Genomic DNA, 20,142 nt, shown 5'->3' with positions numbered 1-20,142 from the left:
TGCTGTGTTTTCATATATATAGATATACTGCCCCCTGTTGGTGCAGGGAAGGACAATCCACACTGGTCCTTCCTTTTAGTGCCATCTGTGTTTTAAGGAGGGGGCTTAATGGGTTTTATGCAGAGTCCCTAATTAGAAAATCTGTGAACACACGCCTCCATTTTATCTTTTTTTTTTTTTTTCTTTTTAGAATGGAAGCAACAATTGTGAGTCATCTCTGCTGCAGCATTTGGCTAAAATGAGGTAGCCAATACTCTACTGCAGGGGTTCTTAACCTTGTTCATCTCGGGGCCCAGCTTTTCCAGTACAGAATATCAAAACTGAATTAGCAATCTTACTCTTCATTTTTATCATATTCAATAATTATATCAAATGTACTTACACTTTAACAGGATAAATAAACCTTGTCAAATAATATGAAAGTATGTGTTAATAACTAAGGTTATTACCAAGGCTTAGGTCAGGCTGATTACAAAATAAATACTCTTCCAATATACTGCAAAAGAAGGGACTGTTTTTTTGTTGGTTTTTTTGCATACTATTACATAGTGCTAGAATAAATTCATTCTAACTAACTAAATAATAAAAATATGTTTCTTAAATAAATTATCAATAAAATATAGGTGCAAATGAAAATAATGTAGTCATATTTTTTTTACTTTAACTCCAGACTTCTTCTGTTTGTTTGATATTGTCTTTACTGCCACAAGTGGGGGAAAAGTGTATTGCAAATGAGAACCACTGTGGCCCATATGGACCACAGCTGAGGAACATATTTTTCGGCGACCTGGCCCTATGGTTAAGAAACCCGGCCCTACTGTGCTGTAAACTGTAAACACACCTGAGCTTGAAGGTTGTGTTCACGGTTTGGCTTTTCTTCGCCAGCCTTTTCCTTCTTCTCCGCCTCTTTCTCCGGCTCCAAGACGCCGTCACTTTCTGCGCTCAGCTCCACGTCTGAGCTCGGGGCTTTGAGGCCCGACGACAGTCTCTTCTGGAGCCGACGCCTCTCCAGCACTTTGCAAAAAAACAACAGGGAAGAACAATAAAAACAACACCAAGGCATGATGCCATTCATCTTAGGGCTCTCTGTGGAGGTCATAGTGTAAATACAGCTTAGCCTTTGAACTTAAATACAATCTGTTTAGGGTTTTTGACATATGTATTGTTAGAGGATGCACTTGATACATGAAATATGTTTCATGGCAAATTCATGGTTTTACATTTAGACAGTTAATGTTGAGATTTAAATAGGGAAATACATAGTCACGTGAGTATTGACTCCAAAAACATGAGAAAACTAGATTTGATGCAAGTCGTTTTTAAATGAAGAAAACGTCACTTAAATGATTGTAAAATGTTCCGTATCAACTCGGAACAACAGAAAGGAACTTTAAAAAAGGCTCTGGCAGTGGTTCATATTTCAAAATCGCCGATTCGATCCTTTTGTTTCTGGTCAAAAAAGCCATTCAGCCTCAGACAGACGATCTAATCAATGCCAGCCCACCTTTCATAGACTCCTCGAGACGCTGACCCCCTGTGGGCAGGACAAAGTGGAGCATTTATCAATAAATTAATCAATCAATCAAAGTTTACTTATATAGCCCTTAATCACAAATGTCCCAAAGGGCTGCACAAGCCACAACAACATTCTGGATTCTGATCCCAATCTAGGGCAAGAAAAAAACTCAACCCAATGGGATAGCGTCGTTTACCTTAGCTAATATGCTAACAGGTTTACAAGTGTCTGTGTTAGTATTATTAACTTACAACGGCATTCTCTTTGTGTTGTTTCAGTTTCACAAATTCCTCAGTAAACTCACCAAAACGTGTTATTGAGTCTGTTTAGCTGATTGGAGAGCTAGCTTGCGCAGCTAGTGGGTCCATGACCATGACTTCGGTTTTGTTTAATCACTCGTTTTACTGCCGCGTTACAGACAGCGTTTGGAAACAATTAAGGTAAACAATTTGGTAGTTACAATAATTGTGTATTCTGTATCTTCATTCAGTCCTATTTTAACCCATTTTATCCAATGCCTGTCTAGTATTGCTGCAGTGGAACAACTCACTCTGTGCTTTTCCTTTGAAGCGCCTCCATTCTGTTTCTGGCACCATTCAGTATTTGGCCTATCCATTATTATTGTATCATTATTAATCAATATATTGTTTTTAGTATATAGTCTTACAATACCGCTGGTAAATAAATATGTTCCTAATTTTAAAATGTTTCTATTCTTTGAAGGGTGAATATTAATTTGTGTTGATTTTTGTGAGGTTAGTTAACACTCATAACAATCATTGGCACTTTAACTTAAATAAACATAAATGCAATAGTAACAATAATAATTGGCATGATCATTTATTTCGGTGTTTTGTTTTTCGGCCTTGGTCCCCTTATTTTGGGTTTTGGACAAAAAATGTTATGTCGGTGCATCCCGAGTACAGTAGGGAAGGGCTGTATATTGCCCCATTGGATCTCCCGTGAAAGGAGAGGGGGTGTTCATCATTTTTACAATGTTGGAAAGCGCCACTCTACATACTGACGCTGGGGTCAAAGTTGGAATTGCCACATAAACACATTTTAAGATATTCAACAAAATACTGCCGTCTGGCTAGAGTGTATAGTGCACCCCCCCCCCCCCGCCCCCCCCCCTAATTTGTCACATTTCACGTGTCAGGTAAAGTGCAAAGAATGGGGCCATGTGAGTCAATAGGCAATAGGTTGGAAACATAGCGACGTGTTAGTGCCGAAGTGTTTTGGCCAAGAGGAGAAGAAGGCAGATTTGTCCTGTCACTGGTGTGCTGGGATCACACCAGTGACAGGGTGTCCCACCACTATAGCGAAGTCACAATATTCAAAGGACGAAGGACAACTATGTTCTAAGACTTGACTAGGCTGTTTGTGTTCCCATAATGTTTACACCTCAGCGTTGTGAACCAATAGGGCAGTGGTCCCCAACTTTTTTGTAGCTGCGGACCTGGCAACGCTTGAAAATTTGTCCCACGGACCGGATAGGGGTGGGGGGGGGGGGTTTCTTTCTTTTTCTTTTTCTTTTTTTCATAAAGAAATACAATCATGTGTGCTTACGGACTGTATCCCTGCAGACTGTATTGATCTATATTGATATATAATGTATATATTGTGTTTTTTATGTTGATTTAATTAAAAAATAATAATTTTTAAATTAAAAAAAATGTATTTTTTTTTTTTGCGGTACCGGGCCGCAGCCCGGTGGTTGGGGACCACTGCTATAGGAGACACAATGTGTTCATCTTTTTATCATTTCTAGTCCTCTAGCATCAAAACCTACAGTTGTGTGCCTTCTTTTGCCAGGTCAAAGAGTCAGGCAATAATTCCTAGGGGTCAAAAAAAATATTCACATTTTTAACTATTCTTAATCGATTAAAAATGTTTGTTTTATATTTGATTTTGTTTTTTTCAATCTGTCCTGTCCAGCCACTCAGGCAAATCATATTTTTGATGTAGATGGTAGATGCCCATATCTGCCATACAGATTTACTTTAAAAAAGAAAAGTGTTGGATACTTCTCTTGTTGCCTTATTTTTATTGGACTTTATTAAATGTTTGGCTAGAATTTTACTAAACAAAACCAGTTTTCTTTTAAGTAATATAAACATGTATCAGAGCTGTTTATGTATTGTATGGAGAAATGTAGTTCATCATAGAACTGGCACCCAATGTTATTAAAAAAAAGAAGTACAGCTTTTTAAAAGAGAATCATTTTGAATCGATTCTGAGTCGAATAGTTACCCCCATGAATTGAATCGTGTGGTGCCAAAAAAGATTTACAGCCCTACTAATTTTCCTCCATGCCATCTCCCCTATATGTATTTGGAATTTGAAAAAAAATCACAAAAATGCTCACTGAACTGCGCTCTCACAAGATTTTGAGGTCTCCTTGGAGAGACATGGTGGCAGCAGGTTCTGGATTATGTGCCTCTGTAGAACTGAACTTGGCGTTACATTTCAAATTGTACAACTAAGTGTCCACTGTCATAAATTTGAAATCCATCCCTCCATTAATTTTTTATATTGCGTATCCTTATTAGGGTCATGTATGAGTTGGGGCCTCATGTATTAAGCGTGCGTAGGCACACCCACACGTGTCAAGAGTAAACTGAATGTTGAAATGTGCCGCGCCTCACATTACCTTCATGCTTCATGACACAGAGAGGCGGTCCTTCGGGCTTCGCCAACATTTGATTTCAACAAAGTAAAAAGTTCCCTTTTCTGCCAATGCATTTAATGCTTCATATTTAAATTTGTGAGGACACCTTTTCATTTATCTAGGCGACCATTTTGCCAGCCGCCGAAGTTGTGTCACGTGGCTGCTACCAGGTATAGCTCTCCTGTGTTGTAATAATAAATGGAGTCATCAAACAAGAGTCCATGTCTTTCGTACTCTTTTTTTGTATACTGGCCTGTTTCAATTCAAAAGATTGCAAAGCAAATATTGCATAGTTTTCACATGAAACTCTAATCTGGCTGTGAGCAGGCTACTGTATGAACACATTTTGTTGTAACTGACATAAATTATATTTGTATTGGGGGTAATCAAAGTCACCCACCTCTTCTAAAGTTTTACGTATCATTACAAAGACTAGTACTACACGTTTTGTTCAAAAAGTGTACCTCCTACTCATTGGCGATGGATTCTGATTGGGCAGAGTGTGGGATCTCAGGCGCATGGCTAATTTAAATAAGATTTGAATATTTGAATAGGGGGTGTGTTCTAGCCAGGAAAACATGCGCGCTCAAGGGATGTAATAAAACAAAATGCGCTTTTCTGTATTTGAGCATACGCCATTTTCTAGTAGGAGATCCACGCAGCTCTAAATCCATGAGGCCCCTGGAGCCGATCGTGTATTTATTGAGTCTTCTGTGAGACGTTTGACCTTTGCCCCTCCTGTGCTGCAGTTTCCTTGCTCACTGTTTGCTTGGAACCAGGAGTGCTTGTTTGGGCCTGTGTCCAGCGCGGCGATCATCTGCAAGCGTTCTCCGCAGACGTCCCTCGGTCCGTCCCCGTCTCTGCTTTCCCCATTCCACTTCCTCCGCTGCTCCCACTTCTGCTGAGTCGGCACTTCCTCATCCTGTAACGAGTCTTGAAGAACACAAAAAACCCACTGTTGTTCTTTGCTATGTTATCCCCACAATGACAGTTAAATTATTTGGTTCTTCTGTATTTTTCCATGTTGCAGATCCTCACCAAGGACTTTGCCGGTCCTGTTCGGGTTCAGCAGCTCTGTTTTGCTTGTTTCTGTGTTTTCCGGTTTGGCCGTAGAAATCCGGCCCCGGTGAAACCCCCGGGAACCCTCAGCGCCCTCTTCCCCTGGGGCCGTCTTGTCTTTGCTCTGTTTCCGACGACCCTTGTGCCCCTTCTTCTTGGAGGTCTCTCGAGTCCCAGCAGGGCCCTCGCTGTCCGTAGATCCACCGCCGCCATCCTTGACGGGTCTTCTTGTCCTCCTCGCCGATTTATTCAGCGGCTTGGTCGGAATGAACAGAGGGGATGATGGACACGTCTCCACTGGGCTTACAGTAAGGACTTGGAAACAAAGTCAAGTTAGAAATCAATCATGATCAGGTCTAGCACAGGCTGAAAAAACTTCTGGAATAATCTTTATACCACTGCCAGAGCTCGGTAGTGGCGGGAGAACAAAGCTCTCCTTTGTGTTGCCGTTCAGTTCCTGGCAGGAGCTGGTTTTGCCTGGAAGACTTGCACACCTAAGGAGAATGAAAAATGAGCTTTCAGTCGCTCATGTTTTCCATTGTGGTGTCAGAACCTGTGACAGGGCGTCCCACCAGCCAGCCGGGACAGCTTGAAGCAGCTTTTCTTTCCCTGCTGGAAGCCGGGTGCGTAGCGGTACTCGCAGCACGAGCTGATGCGGGCCACCGTCAGACCGTTGAGGTACACGGACGCACTGAAAGGAAAGCCTCTGTGTCTTTGAGAGACAAACGTGAACTGCTCTGGAAGGAAAAGGTGACAGCATGAATATGAGAGTATGACTTAATGATAGACAGCCTGAGAATGCCAGAACATGACATCAAATATTGAATGCGACATCAGGAATCCCCTGATCCAGCGTTTGGATTTGGATTTAATGTCGCAGAGCCATTTTTATACCAAACAATTTGTCATTCTCATCATCGCTGGTCCTAAAATATGCCAAGTTTTTAATGCCATTGGACGCTGTAGTCAATCAATCAATCAATCAATGTTTACTTATATAGTCCTAAATCACGAGTGTCTCAAAGGGCTGCACAAGCCACAACGACATCCTCGGCTCAGATCCCACATCAGGGCAAGAAAAAACTCAAACCAATGGGATAACAATAGTGTAGTAGTAGTTTGTAACAGAGTTAAAAAGGCACTTTATTAATATTTTGGAATGTTTTTATTTTGTTATTAAAGTATTGTGTTTGTTCGAATTTTATCTCAAAAGAGTTTTTTATTTTTGTTGATTGACTGTAAGTTTATTTTACTCCAGGGGTGCCCATTACGTCAATGGCGAGCTAGCGGTGGATGGTAGAGGGTGTGTCAGTCGATCGCCAGCCAGGCATTAAAAAAATAGACCTAAAAATGAGCGATCATCAATCTTCACCAAGACGTGACTTTGGTCACTTGATTGACATTCACGGCACCCGAGGGTCTTGTGAAATGACGCTGGCTGCTGCCAGATCATTATTAAGAAAAAATGACCGACAGGAAGGTGAGAAACACTTTTTATTTCAACCGTACCTGCTGTCAAAAGCCCAAAGACTGACTGCACAGTTCTTGTCTTCACAATAAAAGCCCTGCTTCATCCTGCCTGCGCTAACAAAATAAGAGTCTCAGAAAACTGGCGCGCACAAGCTAGCAAGCTATGGAGTTTACCGCCAATGTATTTCTTGTGTATAAAAAGGAGTATGGAGGCTGGACAAACAAAAAGCAACCACTTTCATGTGGTGTTGGACAGAAAGGAGGACTTTTTTTCTCTTCCATTTGAAAATGTGGACAATATTATCACTACTGTCTGATTCTAATCAATGCAAGTCATCACAATCAGGTAATACACCAATTTATATTCTTGTCTTGACAGAAAGAAATGGTAAACATGCTTGTATTATCATTAAACACATTTAACTTGGTAACAAAAACTGATCTTTCATAAATAAATAAATATAAATAATATATATGAATGAGGTAGATCCTTTCGACTATATCAATTGAAAAGTAGCTCGCCTGCAGAAAAAGTGTGCTAACGGTTTATTTTTGTAATTCTTGCCGTATATTGTTTACTTTTTATGTACCCTTAAGATAGCGAGTGTTTTTGTGTTATTTTGAGCGCTACAAGCTTGGTGAGTGACAGTGTTGGCGCCATTTGTTTGAAGTGGTCCTCTTTGATGTCACGTGAGAATCATGTCATGTTGGTAAAAAGTATGTTTTCAATGTGTAGGAAGCAGAGCCTTACACGGAGTAACAGAGGAGTTGATGGGGGTTTTACTTCATTTACAGGTATGTGTAATATTGTTAATGTGCATGTTGTCTTGCTTTTATTTAACACCTTCCCCATACAGTTCTTTATTTTGGCCGATAGTCGGCAGTGTTTACTTTTTTGCATCTATATTGAGTCAATGCTGTATAATGATAGTGTCCATCCATCCATAATCCATCCATCTATCCATTTTCTACCGCTTGTCCTTTTTGTATTTCTTAAAAATGTTCAACTTGGCGAAGTTGGTAGAGTGGCCGTGCCAGCAATCGGAAGGTTGCTGGTTACTGGGGTTCAATCCCCACCTTCTACCATCCTAGTCACGTCCGATGTGTCCCAGGGCAAGACACTTCACCCCTTGCTCCTGATGGCTGCTGGTTAGCGCCTTGCATGGCAGCTCCCGCCATCAGTGTGTGAATGGGTGAATGTGGAAATACTGTCAAAGCGCTTTGAGTACCTTGAAGGTAGAAAAGCGCTATACAAGTATAACCCATTTATCATTTATTTATAACTTTGACTTTGCTGCTTGCAATGCAGTGGAAGCAGAGCGGAGTCACAGAGAAGGAGTTTATGCGATTTTTACTTCATTTTCAGAATAAAACCTCCTGTAAAGATGTCCGTTGTGTGATCGCTGGTACTAAACTCATCACAAGTCCAGACCCGTTACAAGTGCAATCTGCTTCACATAAATATTAGCACTGTTTATTTGACCTGTAACTACACCCCGACAATAGCCTAGTCAGGATTAGGGATGGAGGTGTTCTGACCTCTTTGTGTGGTTTTTGGGTTCACTTCCTTTCTTGTGCTCTTATTTTGTTTGCACTTCCTGTTGTGGTTAGGGTTGTACGGTATACCGGTACCAGTAAAGTACCGCCACAATAAAGAATCATAAACGGTACCCCCCTTTTTTAAACTTTTATTATTAAAGAGCATGATGGCGCGTCATCACGTCGTGACATTGCTGGTTTTTCGAGCTGAGGAGCATGTTAGGCAGCGCACACACACGGAGTACTTACAAGCCGACACATGGCCTAGACCAGGGGTCACCAACCTTTTTGAAACCAAGAGCTACTTCTTGGGTACTGATTAATGCGAAGGGTTACCAGTTTGATACACACTTAAATAAATTGCCAGAAATAGCCAATTTGCTCAATTTACCTTTAACTCTATGTTATTATTAATAATTAATGATATTTATCTTTGTGGAAACACTGATCATCTTAATGATTTCTCACAATAAATATATATAGAAACAGATAAATATCAATATGCAACACTTTATTTTTATATTTTCTCTAAGTGCACATTTTTCAAATTGAACATTTTCAAATGATCACTTCTAAGACAGTCTTGTGAAATCACAATATCCCATTTTAACTAGCTAGCCACTAACATTTTTATAAAAGAGGAGAAAACACGAAAACAAATTAAAATACAATTTTGAAACATAGTTTATCTTCAATTTTGACTCTTTAAAATTCAACCGAAAAAAAAAGAGAAAAACTAGCTAATTCGAATCTTTTTGAAAAATGTTTTAAAAATAATTTATTTCATTATTAATTTTTCCTGATTAAGATTAATTTTAGAATTTTGATGACATGTTTTAAATAGGTTAAAATCCAATCTGCACTTTGTTAGAATATATAACAAATTGGACCAAGCTATATTTCTAACAAAGACAAATCGCTATTTCTTCTAGATTTTCTAGAACAAAAATTTTAAAAGAAATTCAAAAGACTTTGAAATAAGATTTAAATCTGATTCTACAGATTTTCTAGATTTGCCAGAATAATTTTTTTGAATTTTAATCATAATAAGTGTGAAGAAATATATCACAAATATTCTTCGTCGAAAAAACAGAAGCTAAAATGAGTAATTAAATTAAAATGTATTTATTAATCTTTACAATAAAAAAAAAAATACATTTACATGAACATTGATTTAAATTGTCAGGAAAGAAGAGGAAGGAATTTAAAAGGTAAAAAGGTATATGTGTTTAAAAATCCTAAAATCATTTTTAAGGTTGTAATTTTTCTCTAAAATTGTCTTTCTGAAAGTTATAAGAAGCAAAGTAAAAAAAATTATAAATTTATTTAAACAAGTGAAGACCAAGTATTTAAAATATTTTCTTGGATTTTCAAATTCTATTTGAGTTTTGTCTCTCTTAGAATTAAAAATGTAGAGCAAAGCGAGACCAGCTTGCTAGTAAATAAATACAATTTTAAAATTAGAGGCAGCTCACTGGTAAGTGCTGCTATTTGAGCCATTTTTAGAACAGGCCAGCGGGCGACTCATCTGGTCCTTACGGGCGACCTGGTGCCCGCGGGCACCGCGTTGGTGACCCCTGGCCTAGACCGAAAAGGGAGAATGGACGCATTTTGGTGTAAAAACTAAAGATAAAAGTGAAGTTGTAACACTAAAACACCCTCAGGAAGAGGTGCTTTAAAACATAGCTAGCTAGCAGCTAACATCCATTCGCAGTCGGCCGTGTTTTAGCTACTTTAAATCACTAATCCTGGCCTCCATGGTAACAAATAAAGTACGTTTCTTAAAAGTACATTATCACTGGAGGACGAGGAATAGCTAAACATGCTTCACTACATACCCTAGGAGGATACAGAAGCTCACTGCTAACAGGCTAGCGCTCCTGAATGTAAACAAACGCCATGGGTGGATCTACACCTGACATCCACTGTAATGATACCAAGTACAATAGTGTATCTAATCAATAGTACTATGATTACATCAATACTTTGTATTGTCACAAAATCTTTTTTCCTTTTTTTAAAATTCATATTATGTTTATAAAGTCAGGAAATACGTCCCTGGACACATGAGGACTTTGAATATGACCAATGTATGATCCTGTAACTACTTGGTATTGGATCGATACCTAAATGTGTGGTATCAGCCAAAACTAATGTAAAGTATCAAAGAAGAGAAGAATAAGTGATTATTACATTTTAACTGAAGTGTAGATAGAGCATGTTAAAACAGAAAATAAGCAGATATTAACATTAAATGAATAAGTGGATTAAAAATATTTTTTTACAGTTTGTCCCTCATAATGTAGACAAAATAATAGGTAGATAAATGACACAATATGTTACTGCATATGTCAGCAGACTAATTAGGAGTCTTTGTTTGTTTACTTACTACTAAGTTCACTATCTTATTTAAGGACTAAATTACAATAATAAACATATGTTTCATGTACCCTAAGATTTTTTGTTCAAATAAAGACAATAATGAAATGTTTTGTGGTTCCCTTTATTTAGAAAAGTATGGAAATATATTTTGGTAGCAGTACCAACATATTGGTATCAGGACAACCCTAATTGTGGTTGTACTTTCCCTGCCCTAGATTCCCACTGTGTCTTAGTGCTGTCTTCATCACCTGGGGATCATTAGTATTGGTTTTCTCCTCTTTGAGTTTTGTGCTTGACCTTTCTGCACTCTGTTTGTGTGATGCATCGGGACATTAAATTCTCATTTATTTGCACGGCCTCCCCTACAAGGAGCATACCTGACAGAATGATCCCACAACGACATGTGACTGGCTTGAATACTGCCCAGGTGGTGATTAGCAGCAGGTGAAAACCATAATACTAATCACCCCCAGGTGATGAACACAGCATTAAGAAGCAGTGTGAAGCTAGCGCAGGGAAAATACAACCACAACAGGAAGTGGAAACAAAATAAGAGCACAAGAAATAACCAAAAACACCTAAAAACTAAACTGACCTGGCTTAACAGGTCGTAACAGGATACCTTTTATGGGTGAACAAAAAAATATATTTACATCAGAATCACAATTCTCATTCATTCCAATTCTAAATCATTTCATAAGATAAAAAGATTGAATTAGAATAAATTACTAAAAATAAGTTTTTAGGTCACCTCCATGCAACCAGAAGGGGCTTTTGTAACCTGTAACTTGTTTTGAAAAAGTTTAATTATAATTGCATCATAAAACATTGCGAGAATCGGTTTGAATCGATAATCATGTTGACTCGATTCTGGTTTGAATTGTCATCTCAGGAATCGGAATCAGTTCGAATCGTTAGCTGCCCAAAGATTTACACCCCTTGTACCTTTCACATTCAAACTCATACGGTACCAATTCCTCGTACCTGGGAATCAATACATGCATACCGAGTTTTTCTACTTGTTTGTTTTGAATTGTTTTTATTGTGACTCATGGTTCTTACCATATTTCATCTGCCCATTTCAATCATGGACTTGTTTTTTTTTTAACGTCGATTTACAAACTATATTTCAATGTGTTTTGTTCTTTTTATGCTGTCCTATAACTTTACGCAACTGTGTTGTTTGCCCCAGGTGTGTCGCCGTAGCCAGGAAGTAGTCTTTGCCATTAAATTGTATGTGCCAGTTTTGAGTCCGACAAAGTGTTTATACTGTAAGTATTGTACTTACCACACACCGGCTGTTTTATTGCAACGTGCATCCGTCTTGCAGTTTTGATTGCCAAATTTGAAGGTGTTGAAATTGCCATGTAAAATCGTAAATGCTAAATCGTAGCATGTGTAAGGAATTTCCAATATAAATTTGCATCGAGCGAGCACCTTTTGAGAAGTGAAGCCTTACTCTTGAGCACTTTCTATCATATGTGCTTGCTTTGTTGGCATGGACAATCGCAAGGAACACTTCTCAAATAGTGGGGCGCTGAGGTGTGGGGGGTGTGTGAGAGGCAAAGGACTTTCAGTATTAGCGTCTTGTTTCATTCTTGAACGATACACAAGCCTCCAGCTCGATAGGAAACATGACCAAGTACACGTACGTAACCCTTCAGTTCAGGATATACATTAATAAATAAATACTGTCAGGTTCTCATTAGGACTCCAATTGAGGGGGTGTGTCAACATTTATTTGTCCCCTCAAGGGGGCGTGACAGAAAATAATTGAGAACCACTGATCTATGTAGAACACACACTTTAATCCTGTACGAATGTATTAAAGGTACCGTATTTTCCGCACTATAAGGCGCACCTAAAAACCACAAATTTTCTCAAAAGCTAACAGTGCGCCTTATAACCCGGTGCGCTTTATTACGATTCATTTTCATAAAGTTTCGATCTCGCAACTTCGGTAAACAGCCGCCATCTTTTTTCCCGGTAGAACAGGAAGCGCTTCTTCTTCTACGCAAGCAACCGCCAAGGTAAGCACCCGCCCCCATAGAACAGGAAGCGCTTCTTCTTCTACTGTAAGCTACCGCCCGCCCCCGGAAGAAGAAGAAAAAACGCGCGGATATCACCGTACGTTTCATTTCCTGTTTACATCTGTAAAGACCACAAAATGGCTCCTACTAAGCGAAAAGGATCCGGTTCATAAAAAGACGCAATCTCTCCATCCGCACACGGATTACTACCGTATTTCACAGCAACTGATATTCCTGTGAACCGCACTGTGGAACGGGAGCACGTACGGTGAATATTCGCACCACAGGGAATGAGAAGTCATCCTTCACTGTGGTTCTAGCTTGCCATGCTAACTTCCACCCATGGTGATATTCAAAAGGAAGACCTTGCCAAAAGAGACCTTTCCAGCCGGCGTCATCATAAAAGCTAACTCGAAGGGATGGATGGATGAAGAAAAGATGAGCGAGTGGTTAAGGGAAGTTTACGCGAAGAGGCCGGGTGGCTTTTTTCACACAGCTCCGAAGGCGAACACACCTTCACTAAGACGGGCAGACAGCGCCGGACGACATACGCCAACATTTGCCAGTGGATCGTAAATGCCTGGGCAGATATTTCGGTCACAACTGTGGTCCCAGCTTTCCGGAAGGCAGGATTCACAGAACAACAGCGACACTGACTCCCGATGACTTCGACGAGACGGAACCGGCCATTTTGGATACCACGCTTGCGCAACTTTTCAATTCGGACACCGAAGACGAAGAATTCGAAGGATTTACGAATGAAGAATAACTTCAGAAGGTGAGCGCTATGTTTATTTTGTGTGTTGTGACATTAACGTTCGAGCAACATTATGTTACTATTGCTCTACACCATTTTGAATTTTACTATGTTTGTGATTGCACATTTGCGTACATTTTGGGACAGAGTTGTTAGAACGCTGGTTTTCAATATATTATTAAAGTTTGACTGAACTATCTGACTGTTTTTTTGACATTCACTTTAGCGCAGCGTTTTTTTGACATTCACTTTAGCGCAGCGTAGGCGCGGCTTATAGTCCGGGGCGGCTTATTGGTGGACAAAATTATGAAATATGTAATTCATAGAAGGTGCGGCTAATAATCCGGTGCGCCTTATAGTGCGGAAAATACGGTATATTACATTCTAGTCTTTGTATTTACACTAAAATTCCTATTGCCTGAAGGATGCAGCTGCTACGAAGATGGGAGGGTTTGAAGATGTCTCTACGCAACATTTTGACCATTACAGCTTATGTAGAAGGTAAGTGTTTTAAATGTAGATGAAAAATCATAATATGACTATATTATGCCTTTTTTCACATAATAAAACAGTTTCTTGGTGTAATAAAACCTCGTCTTTGGTCAAAATACCCGAAAAATCTAGAATCAGAGCAGATGTAAAACCCCCTGGAAGCAACACAGGGTTGCCAATATGTCTTTTCCAGGCGTGGCCAGGGGCGTGGTCAACTTAATGTCATCATATAATTTGAATAGTCTGCAATGCTGTATATATTTTCCTTAAAAATGTTGTACAAACATTAAAAAAACGTATTTCTAAAGACTTCTCTAATCCTTAGTGACTTTTTCTTTGTTAAAAAAAACTAACAACAAATCTCGCATTTTTTATGGTGTTATTGTAAACTTTACTTGTGTTTAGACACTATCTGGTGTTATTGTAGACTGTATTCATGTTTAGAGACACTAGTTCTGTTGCTCCATATCCATGACGAACAGCGAGAGCTGTAGTGAGCCTGAAGTCACACTTGCTTCGTGCTATAGCTCCAACTCTACTTTCTATTCCTAAAAACCGCCACCGTCCTCTTAATATTTGTATGTTGCACATTTTGGAAATCGCTGTCCGCGGGTATATCTGGGACATATTAAAGTACGTCCACTAGGGGTGTAACGGTACACAAAAATTTCGGTTTGGCACGTACCTCGGTTTAGAGGTCACGGTTCGGTTCATTTTCGGTACAGTAAGAAAACAAAAATATAAATTTTTTGGTTATTTATTTACCAAATTTGTAAACAATGGCTTTATCCTTTTAACATTGGGAACACTATAATAATTCTGCCCACGTTAATCAACATTAAACTGCCTCAAGTTGTTGTTCAGATTAAATAAAATGACAAAACCTTTCTTCTAAATATAAAAAGTGCAACATTAAACAGTTTCAAGTCAACTCATCATGCTTAATTTATTACAGCATTTGGGAAGCCTGTAGTTGATTTTTATTATGTAAATGTTATATTTTTATCAACATGTGATAGCAGGGACCCTGCCACACACACACCGCAAAATGAGCTAACGTTACGCTAAAAGCTAATTAGCCTTCACCTCAAGCCAGGACTGCGAGCGAGCTGAGCTGCAGTTTGTTTCTAGAACGTCAACGAGCTCATAGTGATGTTACTAGTAGTTGACTGGGAGGTGTTTATTATAATTTGGGGAGAGTCCGCTGCCTGATGCTCACCTGCTAAACACCTATCTGCTAACCCCACTGCAGAAGCACTGACTCCATGCGCTCTGAATACGCACTGCTGATTGGCTGTTACCGCTATGGTTGTAACCAATCAGATGGTTGTGTGGGTGGGACAATGCTGTGTGCTGTGTAGGAGACAGAGGCAGAAAGCAGAGCAGCTTGTTAAGACTTTAGCTTAGGCGGCTACTTCATATGTTTGTGTGGAAACTCATTCGGTACACCTCCGAACCGAACCGGAACCCCCGTACCGAAACGGTTCAATACAAATACCGTTACACCCCTAACGTCCACTAAGCTGACATGCTGCCTCCGCTCCACACAATCCCGTGCGTATTGCTTACGTCGCCACAACATTCTGTTTCGACAGTGCTGTTTCGGTGAGGTCAATAAACAAATTGGCCGGACGCAGTGTTTTCATATAATATATAAATAGACATAGACCTGTTAGCTGACATCTTGTCACCATAAGGTGGCCTACAAAAGTAACTCAAGTCAGAGGCCGTTAATCATAGATCAGTGTTGAGATGTGCACAGCAATTACTTATACGACACAATCCAAACAACCTTCCCTAGTCATGGTGCAGGAACAACTAATTAAACCAGCACAAACATTACACAAACACAGTCATACATAACACTTCCACTTTGTGGAAATGATTAAAAAAAAACATCCAATTAGCATAAAAATAAAATAAAAACTACACCAATTTAAATCCATTACAAGGGATGATGGGAAAAATGAAAAACACTCTGCACATTTAGCCATGTTTGGCGCATTTTAGCTGCGTGATATTTCTGATTGATTAAAAAACTTTATAGAGGTCATCACGGAACTAAACAAAGCAGGAGCCGATATGTATATATATTAGGGTTGTACAGTATACTGGTATTGGTATAGTACCGCGATACTAATGAATCATAGTCGGTACTATACCGCCTCTAAAAAGTACCGTGGTCACATCACGTCATTGTTGGTTTTACGAGTAGGCGAGCATGTTCCGCAGCGCGCACACATGGAGTACTTACAAGCAGACAGTATGTAGACAGAAAAGGGAGAATGGACGTATTTTGGTGTAAAAAGTAAAGATAAAGATGAAGTTATAACACTGAAACACTCTCAGGAAGAGGTGCTTTAAGACATGGCTAGCTCGCTGGAGGCTAAAGTCCACCCGCAGTCAGCAGTGTTGTAGCTACTTCTAAATCACTAATCCTTGTCTCCATGGCGACAAATAAAGTAAGTTTCTTACAAGTATTATTATCACTGGAGGACGAGGAATAGCTAAACATGCTTCACTACACACCCTAGGAGGATACAATAGCTCACCGGCGTCATTAGCGGTGACGCCGTTACTGATTGTAAACAAATGCCATGGGTGGATCTACACCTATCATCCACTGTAATGATATCAATTACAGGAGCGTATCTAGTCGATACTACTATGATTACATCAATATTTTTTAGCATCACAATCTATTTTAATTTTTTTTATTAAGTTTATAAACTCAGGAAATATGTCCCTGGACACATGAGGACTTTGAATATGACCAATGTATGATCCTATAACTACTTGGTATCGGATTGATACCTAAATTTGTGGTATCATGATCTGATTCTTTTGTTTTCTCCTTTGCTTTTATCTTTATTTTTATTTGTTATAATTTGATTTCCATTTTCTACACTTGTTTTTACCATGTCTTTACTTAATCATGTATTTTACTGTTGTGAAGCATTTTGAGCTGCAATTCTTGTATGAAAGGTGCTATACAAATAAAGTGTATTATTATTAATATTATATTATCATCATCTAAAACTAATGTAAAGTGTCAAACGAGAAGAATACGTGATTATTACTTTTTAACAGAAGTGTAGATAGAACATGTTTATACAGAAAATAAGCAGATATTAACAGTAAATGAACAAGTAGATTAATAATACATATATACGTCGCACTGGAGTATAAGTTGCATTTTTGGAGGAAATTTATTTGATAAAATCCAACACCAAGAATAGACATTTGAAAGGCATCCATCCATTTTCTACCGCTTATTCCCTTTGGGGTCGCGGGGGGCGCTGGAGCCTATCTCAGCTACAATCGGGCGGAAGGCGGGGTACACCCTGGACAAGTCGCCACCTCATCGCAGATTTTGAAAGGCAATTTAAAATAAATAAAGAATAGTGAACAACAGGCTAAATAAGTGTACGTTATATGAGGCATAAATAACCAACTGACAACGTGCCTGGTATGTTAACGTAACATATTATGGTAAGAGTCATTCAAATAACTATACCATAGAACATGCTATACGTGTACCAAACAATCTGTCACTCCCGATCACTAAATCCGATGAAATCTTCCTCCCCGGTGTTGCCTCTGGTATGCGCGATTTCCTTTCTTTCTGCTGCTCGATCGCCGTTCTCTGCTGCATATTTCACTACGTCCAGCTTGTAACCGGCAGTACATGATTTCCTTTTCAGTGCCATTTTAGTTCAGCCCTTGTCAGTTTTTACAAGTTACCGCCAATGTTGATGTGATCCATTTTAATAGCTACAGCAGTAGCGTATAGCATATAGCAGTTAGCATACCATGACCCACAATGCACTTCTGCCATGACCCGCCCCCGCCGAATTCTTATTGGTTGACGTGTGAGTGACGATTGCTGACGTGTGTGTGACGTCTGCTGCCATTTGCTTCGTCTCTTACGCGAATGAGATAAATAATATGACCCACAATGCACTTCTTCCATGACCCTCCCCCGCCAAATTCTTATTGGTTGACGTGTGATAGACGATTGCTGCCATTTGCTTCGTCTATTACGCGAATGAGATAAATAATATTATTTGATATTTTACGGTAAGTTGCTCCGGAGTATATGTCGCACCCACGGCCAAACTATGAAAAAAACTGCGATTTATAATCCGAAAAATACGGCACTTAATTTATTTTCCACGTGAACAATTTTTTTTTGAGGTGTGGCAGATTTTATTTTGCCACGGCGGGCCGCCACGATTAGTTACATGTAAAGGAAACCCTGCAAGAAAAATGGAAGAGGCGGAGAAAGTTGTGTAAAGTGTATTGCTGTACATATTCTGTAAATGATTCAGTGTTGAGTCATACCGGAGACAAAAACATCAGCTCCTACCTCCCAGAGTCACCAAGCCCTTAAAGACGCAGATGTTCTCTCCTCCGTTGACTTGCTGGAGCACTTTAAGTTCATCAGGCACTGACCCCGTCCGTGTCCCCCTAACACCTGGACCGAGGTATGTCATGGTCACGGTGACGTTGGATTTCTTTGCCTCTCTTTGCGCATTCAGGTAGCTCTATGAGACGAGACGAGTGGGACATATCTATGCAGCTTCGTTCTTGCAGGAAATTATGACGCCCACCTGTTTGGTACTGTGACCTCCAGTTCTCAGAGAGCTGACAGAAGAGGTGGATTCTCTTCTTTTGTGCTGGTGGAGATAAGGGCAGGACTGACTCAGGCTGCCTTTGACTGACGAAAGGCTAGATACCTTTCTGGGGATGACTGGGAGGTAAATATCGTCTCCGTCAGCTGGAGGAGAATAGTCCGCCTGTGGGAACGCACACGTTCATACAAATGCATACCTGCCAACTACTCCGGGTTTCCCGTAATTAGTACGGTTTTCATCAACCTATTCCGGGTTACGGTTGCAGTGATAAAAAATATGGTTTTTCATTCATTAAATTTGTTTTGGTTTTTTTAAGTTTTATTCACGAAATCGCGTAACAATGACAATCGACACTGCTTCCCGTAACTTCCTATCGAGCCATTCCGAATGCCATGCGCGAGGCTATTTATAGCACCGCTGCCAAGCACGAGGCACCAGTTGCCATTGTTTCCAAATGAGCGAACGATCATGGAATCAGCCGGAGAAAAATCGCAAACGAGTCTTAAACCGAAAAGAAAACTGCAGTCATTCCGTGAAGAATATTCAAAAGCCTATCTGGGAATAATTATCCGTTCCAAAAAGGGTGAAAACTACGCGAATTGCACCTTGTGCAGACAAGATTTTTCGATCGGACACGGAGGAATTAGCGATGTAAAAGACCACGTTGGGACAAAAAAACACAAGTCTAATGCCGTTGGATTTTAGCCACAAAAAGGTAATGACACCAATGTTATCTATTGGAATTGTTTAGTACTGTTATACTGTTAAAAGTGTTTATACTATTTATGCTTTCAAGTCCAAGTTGAAGAAATCTTGTTAAATGTTGACAGCATAACTACCAAAATACAGAAGTATGTCCTTAATATTTTTGCAGTGCTATTTCTGTTGAAAAGTTAAAATGATTACATTAGAGATGTGATGTGCCACTTTTCAAGTGTCTGATGGCTTAAATTAATTTTCATTAATTTTTCATATTTTGAATTCTTTTGAAAGGCTTACAAAAAAACTACATTTGAATTGTAATTCCATGCTATTGACAGGACTATTAATTTTAATGAAGTTAGCTTACCATGTTTACAGTATGATAATTGTGATAGAAATGTGAATTTTAGGCACAGAATATTTTTTACAATTGAACAAGGCAGTAGATTATACAAGCTTGGACAGAAAGTTAATAATGACACCAATTTTTTTTTTAATGGAATAGTTTAGTACTGTTTTACCATTTGTTTACTGTAAAAAGTGTTTATACTGTTTATACTTTCAATTAACAAATTGAAGTCTTGTGAAAGGTTGACAGGATAACTGGCATTAACTGTCAAAATAATTTCAAACTATTGAAGTTAGCTTACAGAATAAACATGTCAATCAACCCATATGATTTTTGCTGTAATATTTTTGTTTTGAAAAGTCACTGTGACTGATAGAAAAGTGATGGTTTTAGCAACATTTTAACCTGTCTGAATGCTAATAATCATTTTGCGTCGGGGGGCCTGAACCCCCCACCAGGACTTTGTCCTGGACCTACCAGGGCCTGCGGCCCCTGGACCCTGGCTACTAGGTTTTTCTGATTTCAAAAGTTGGCAGGT

The 20,142-nt window shown here is 39.3% G+C and overlaps 1 protein-coding gene across 2 annotated transcripts in view; it reads left to right on the top strand.

Annotated features, from left to right (window-relative positions):
• Window positions 1-7,254: 7,254 nt before the first annotated feature.
• Window positions 7,255-20,142, top strand: part of LOC133620616 (uncharacterized) — a 105,554-nt gene continuing 92,666 nt past the window's right edge. The window contains exons 1-3 of one of the 2 annotated variants that reach the window (XM_061982210.1): window positions 7,255-7,354; window positions 7,453-7,511; window positions 13,849-13,925. In XM_061982210.1, the coding sequence (XP_061838194.1) occupies window positions 7,488-7,511; window positions 13,849-13,925 (101 nt within the window). In that variant the 5' untranslated portion in view covers window positions 7,255-7,354; window positions 7,453-7,487. Of the gene's footprint in view, window positions 7,355-7,434; window positions 7,512-13,848; window positions 13,926-20,142 lie in introns of both variants that reach the window. The other variant, XM_061982211.1, reaches the window with a different exon arrangement.

Source organism: Nerophis lumbriciformis, linkage group LG24, assembly GCF_033978685.3.
Source record: "Nerophis lumbriciformis linkage group LG24, RoL_Nlum_v2.1, whole genome shotgun sequence".
Classification (NCBI taxonomy): Eukaryota; Metazoa; Chordata; class Actinopteri; order Syngnathiformes; family Syngnathidae; genus Nerophis; species Nerophis lumbriciformis.
The sequence above is the reverse complement of the archived record's forward strand: the minus strand, read 5'-3'. Positions and strand labels throughout refer to the sequence as shown.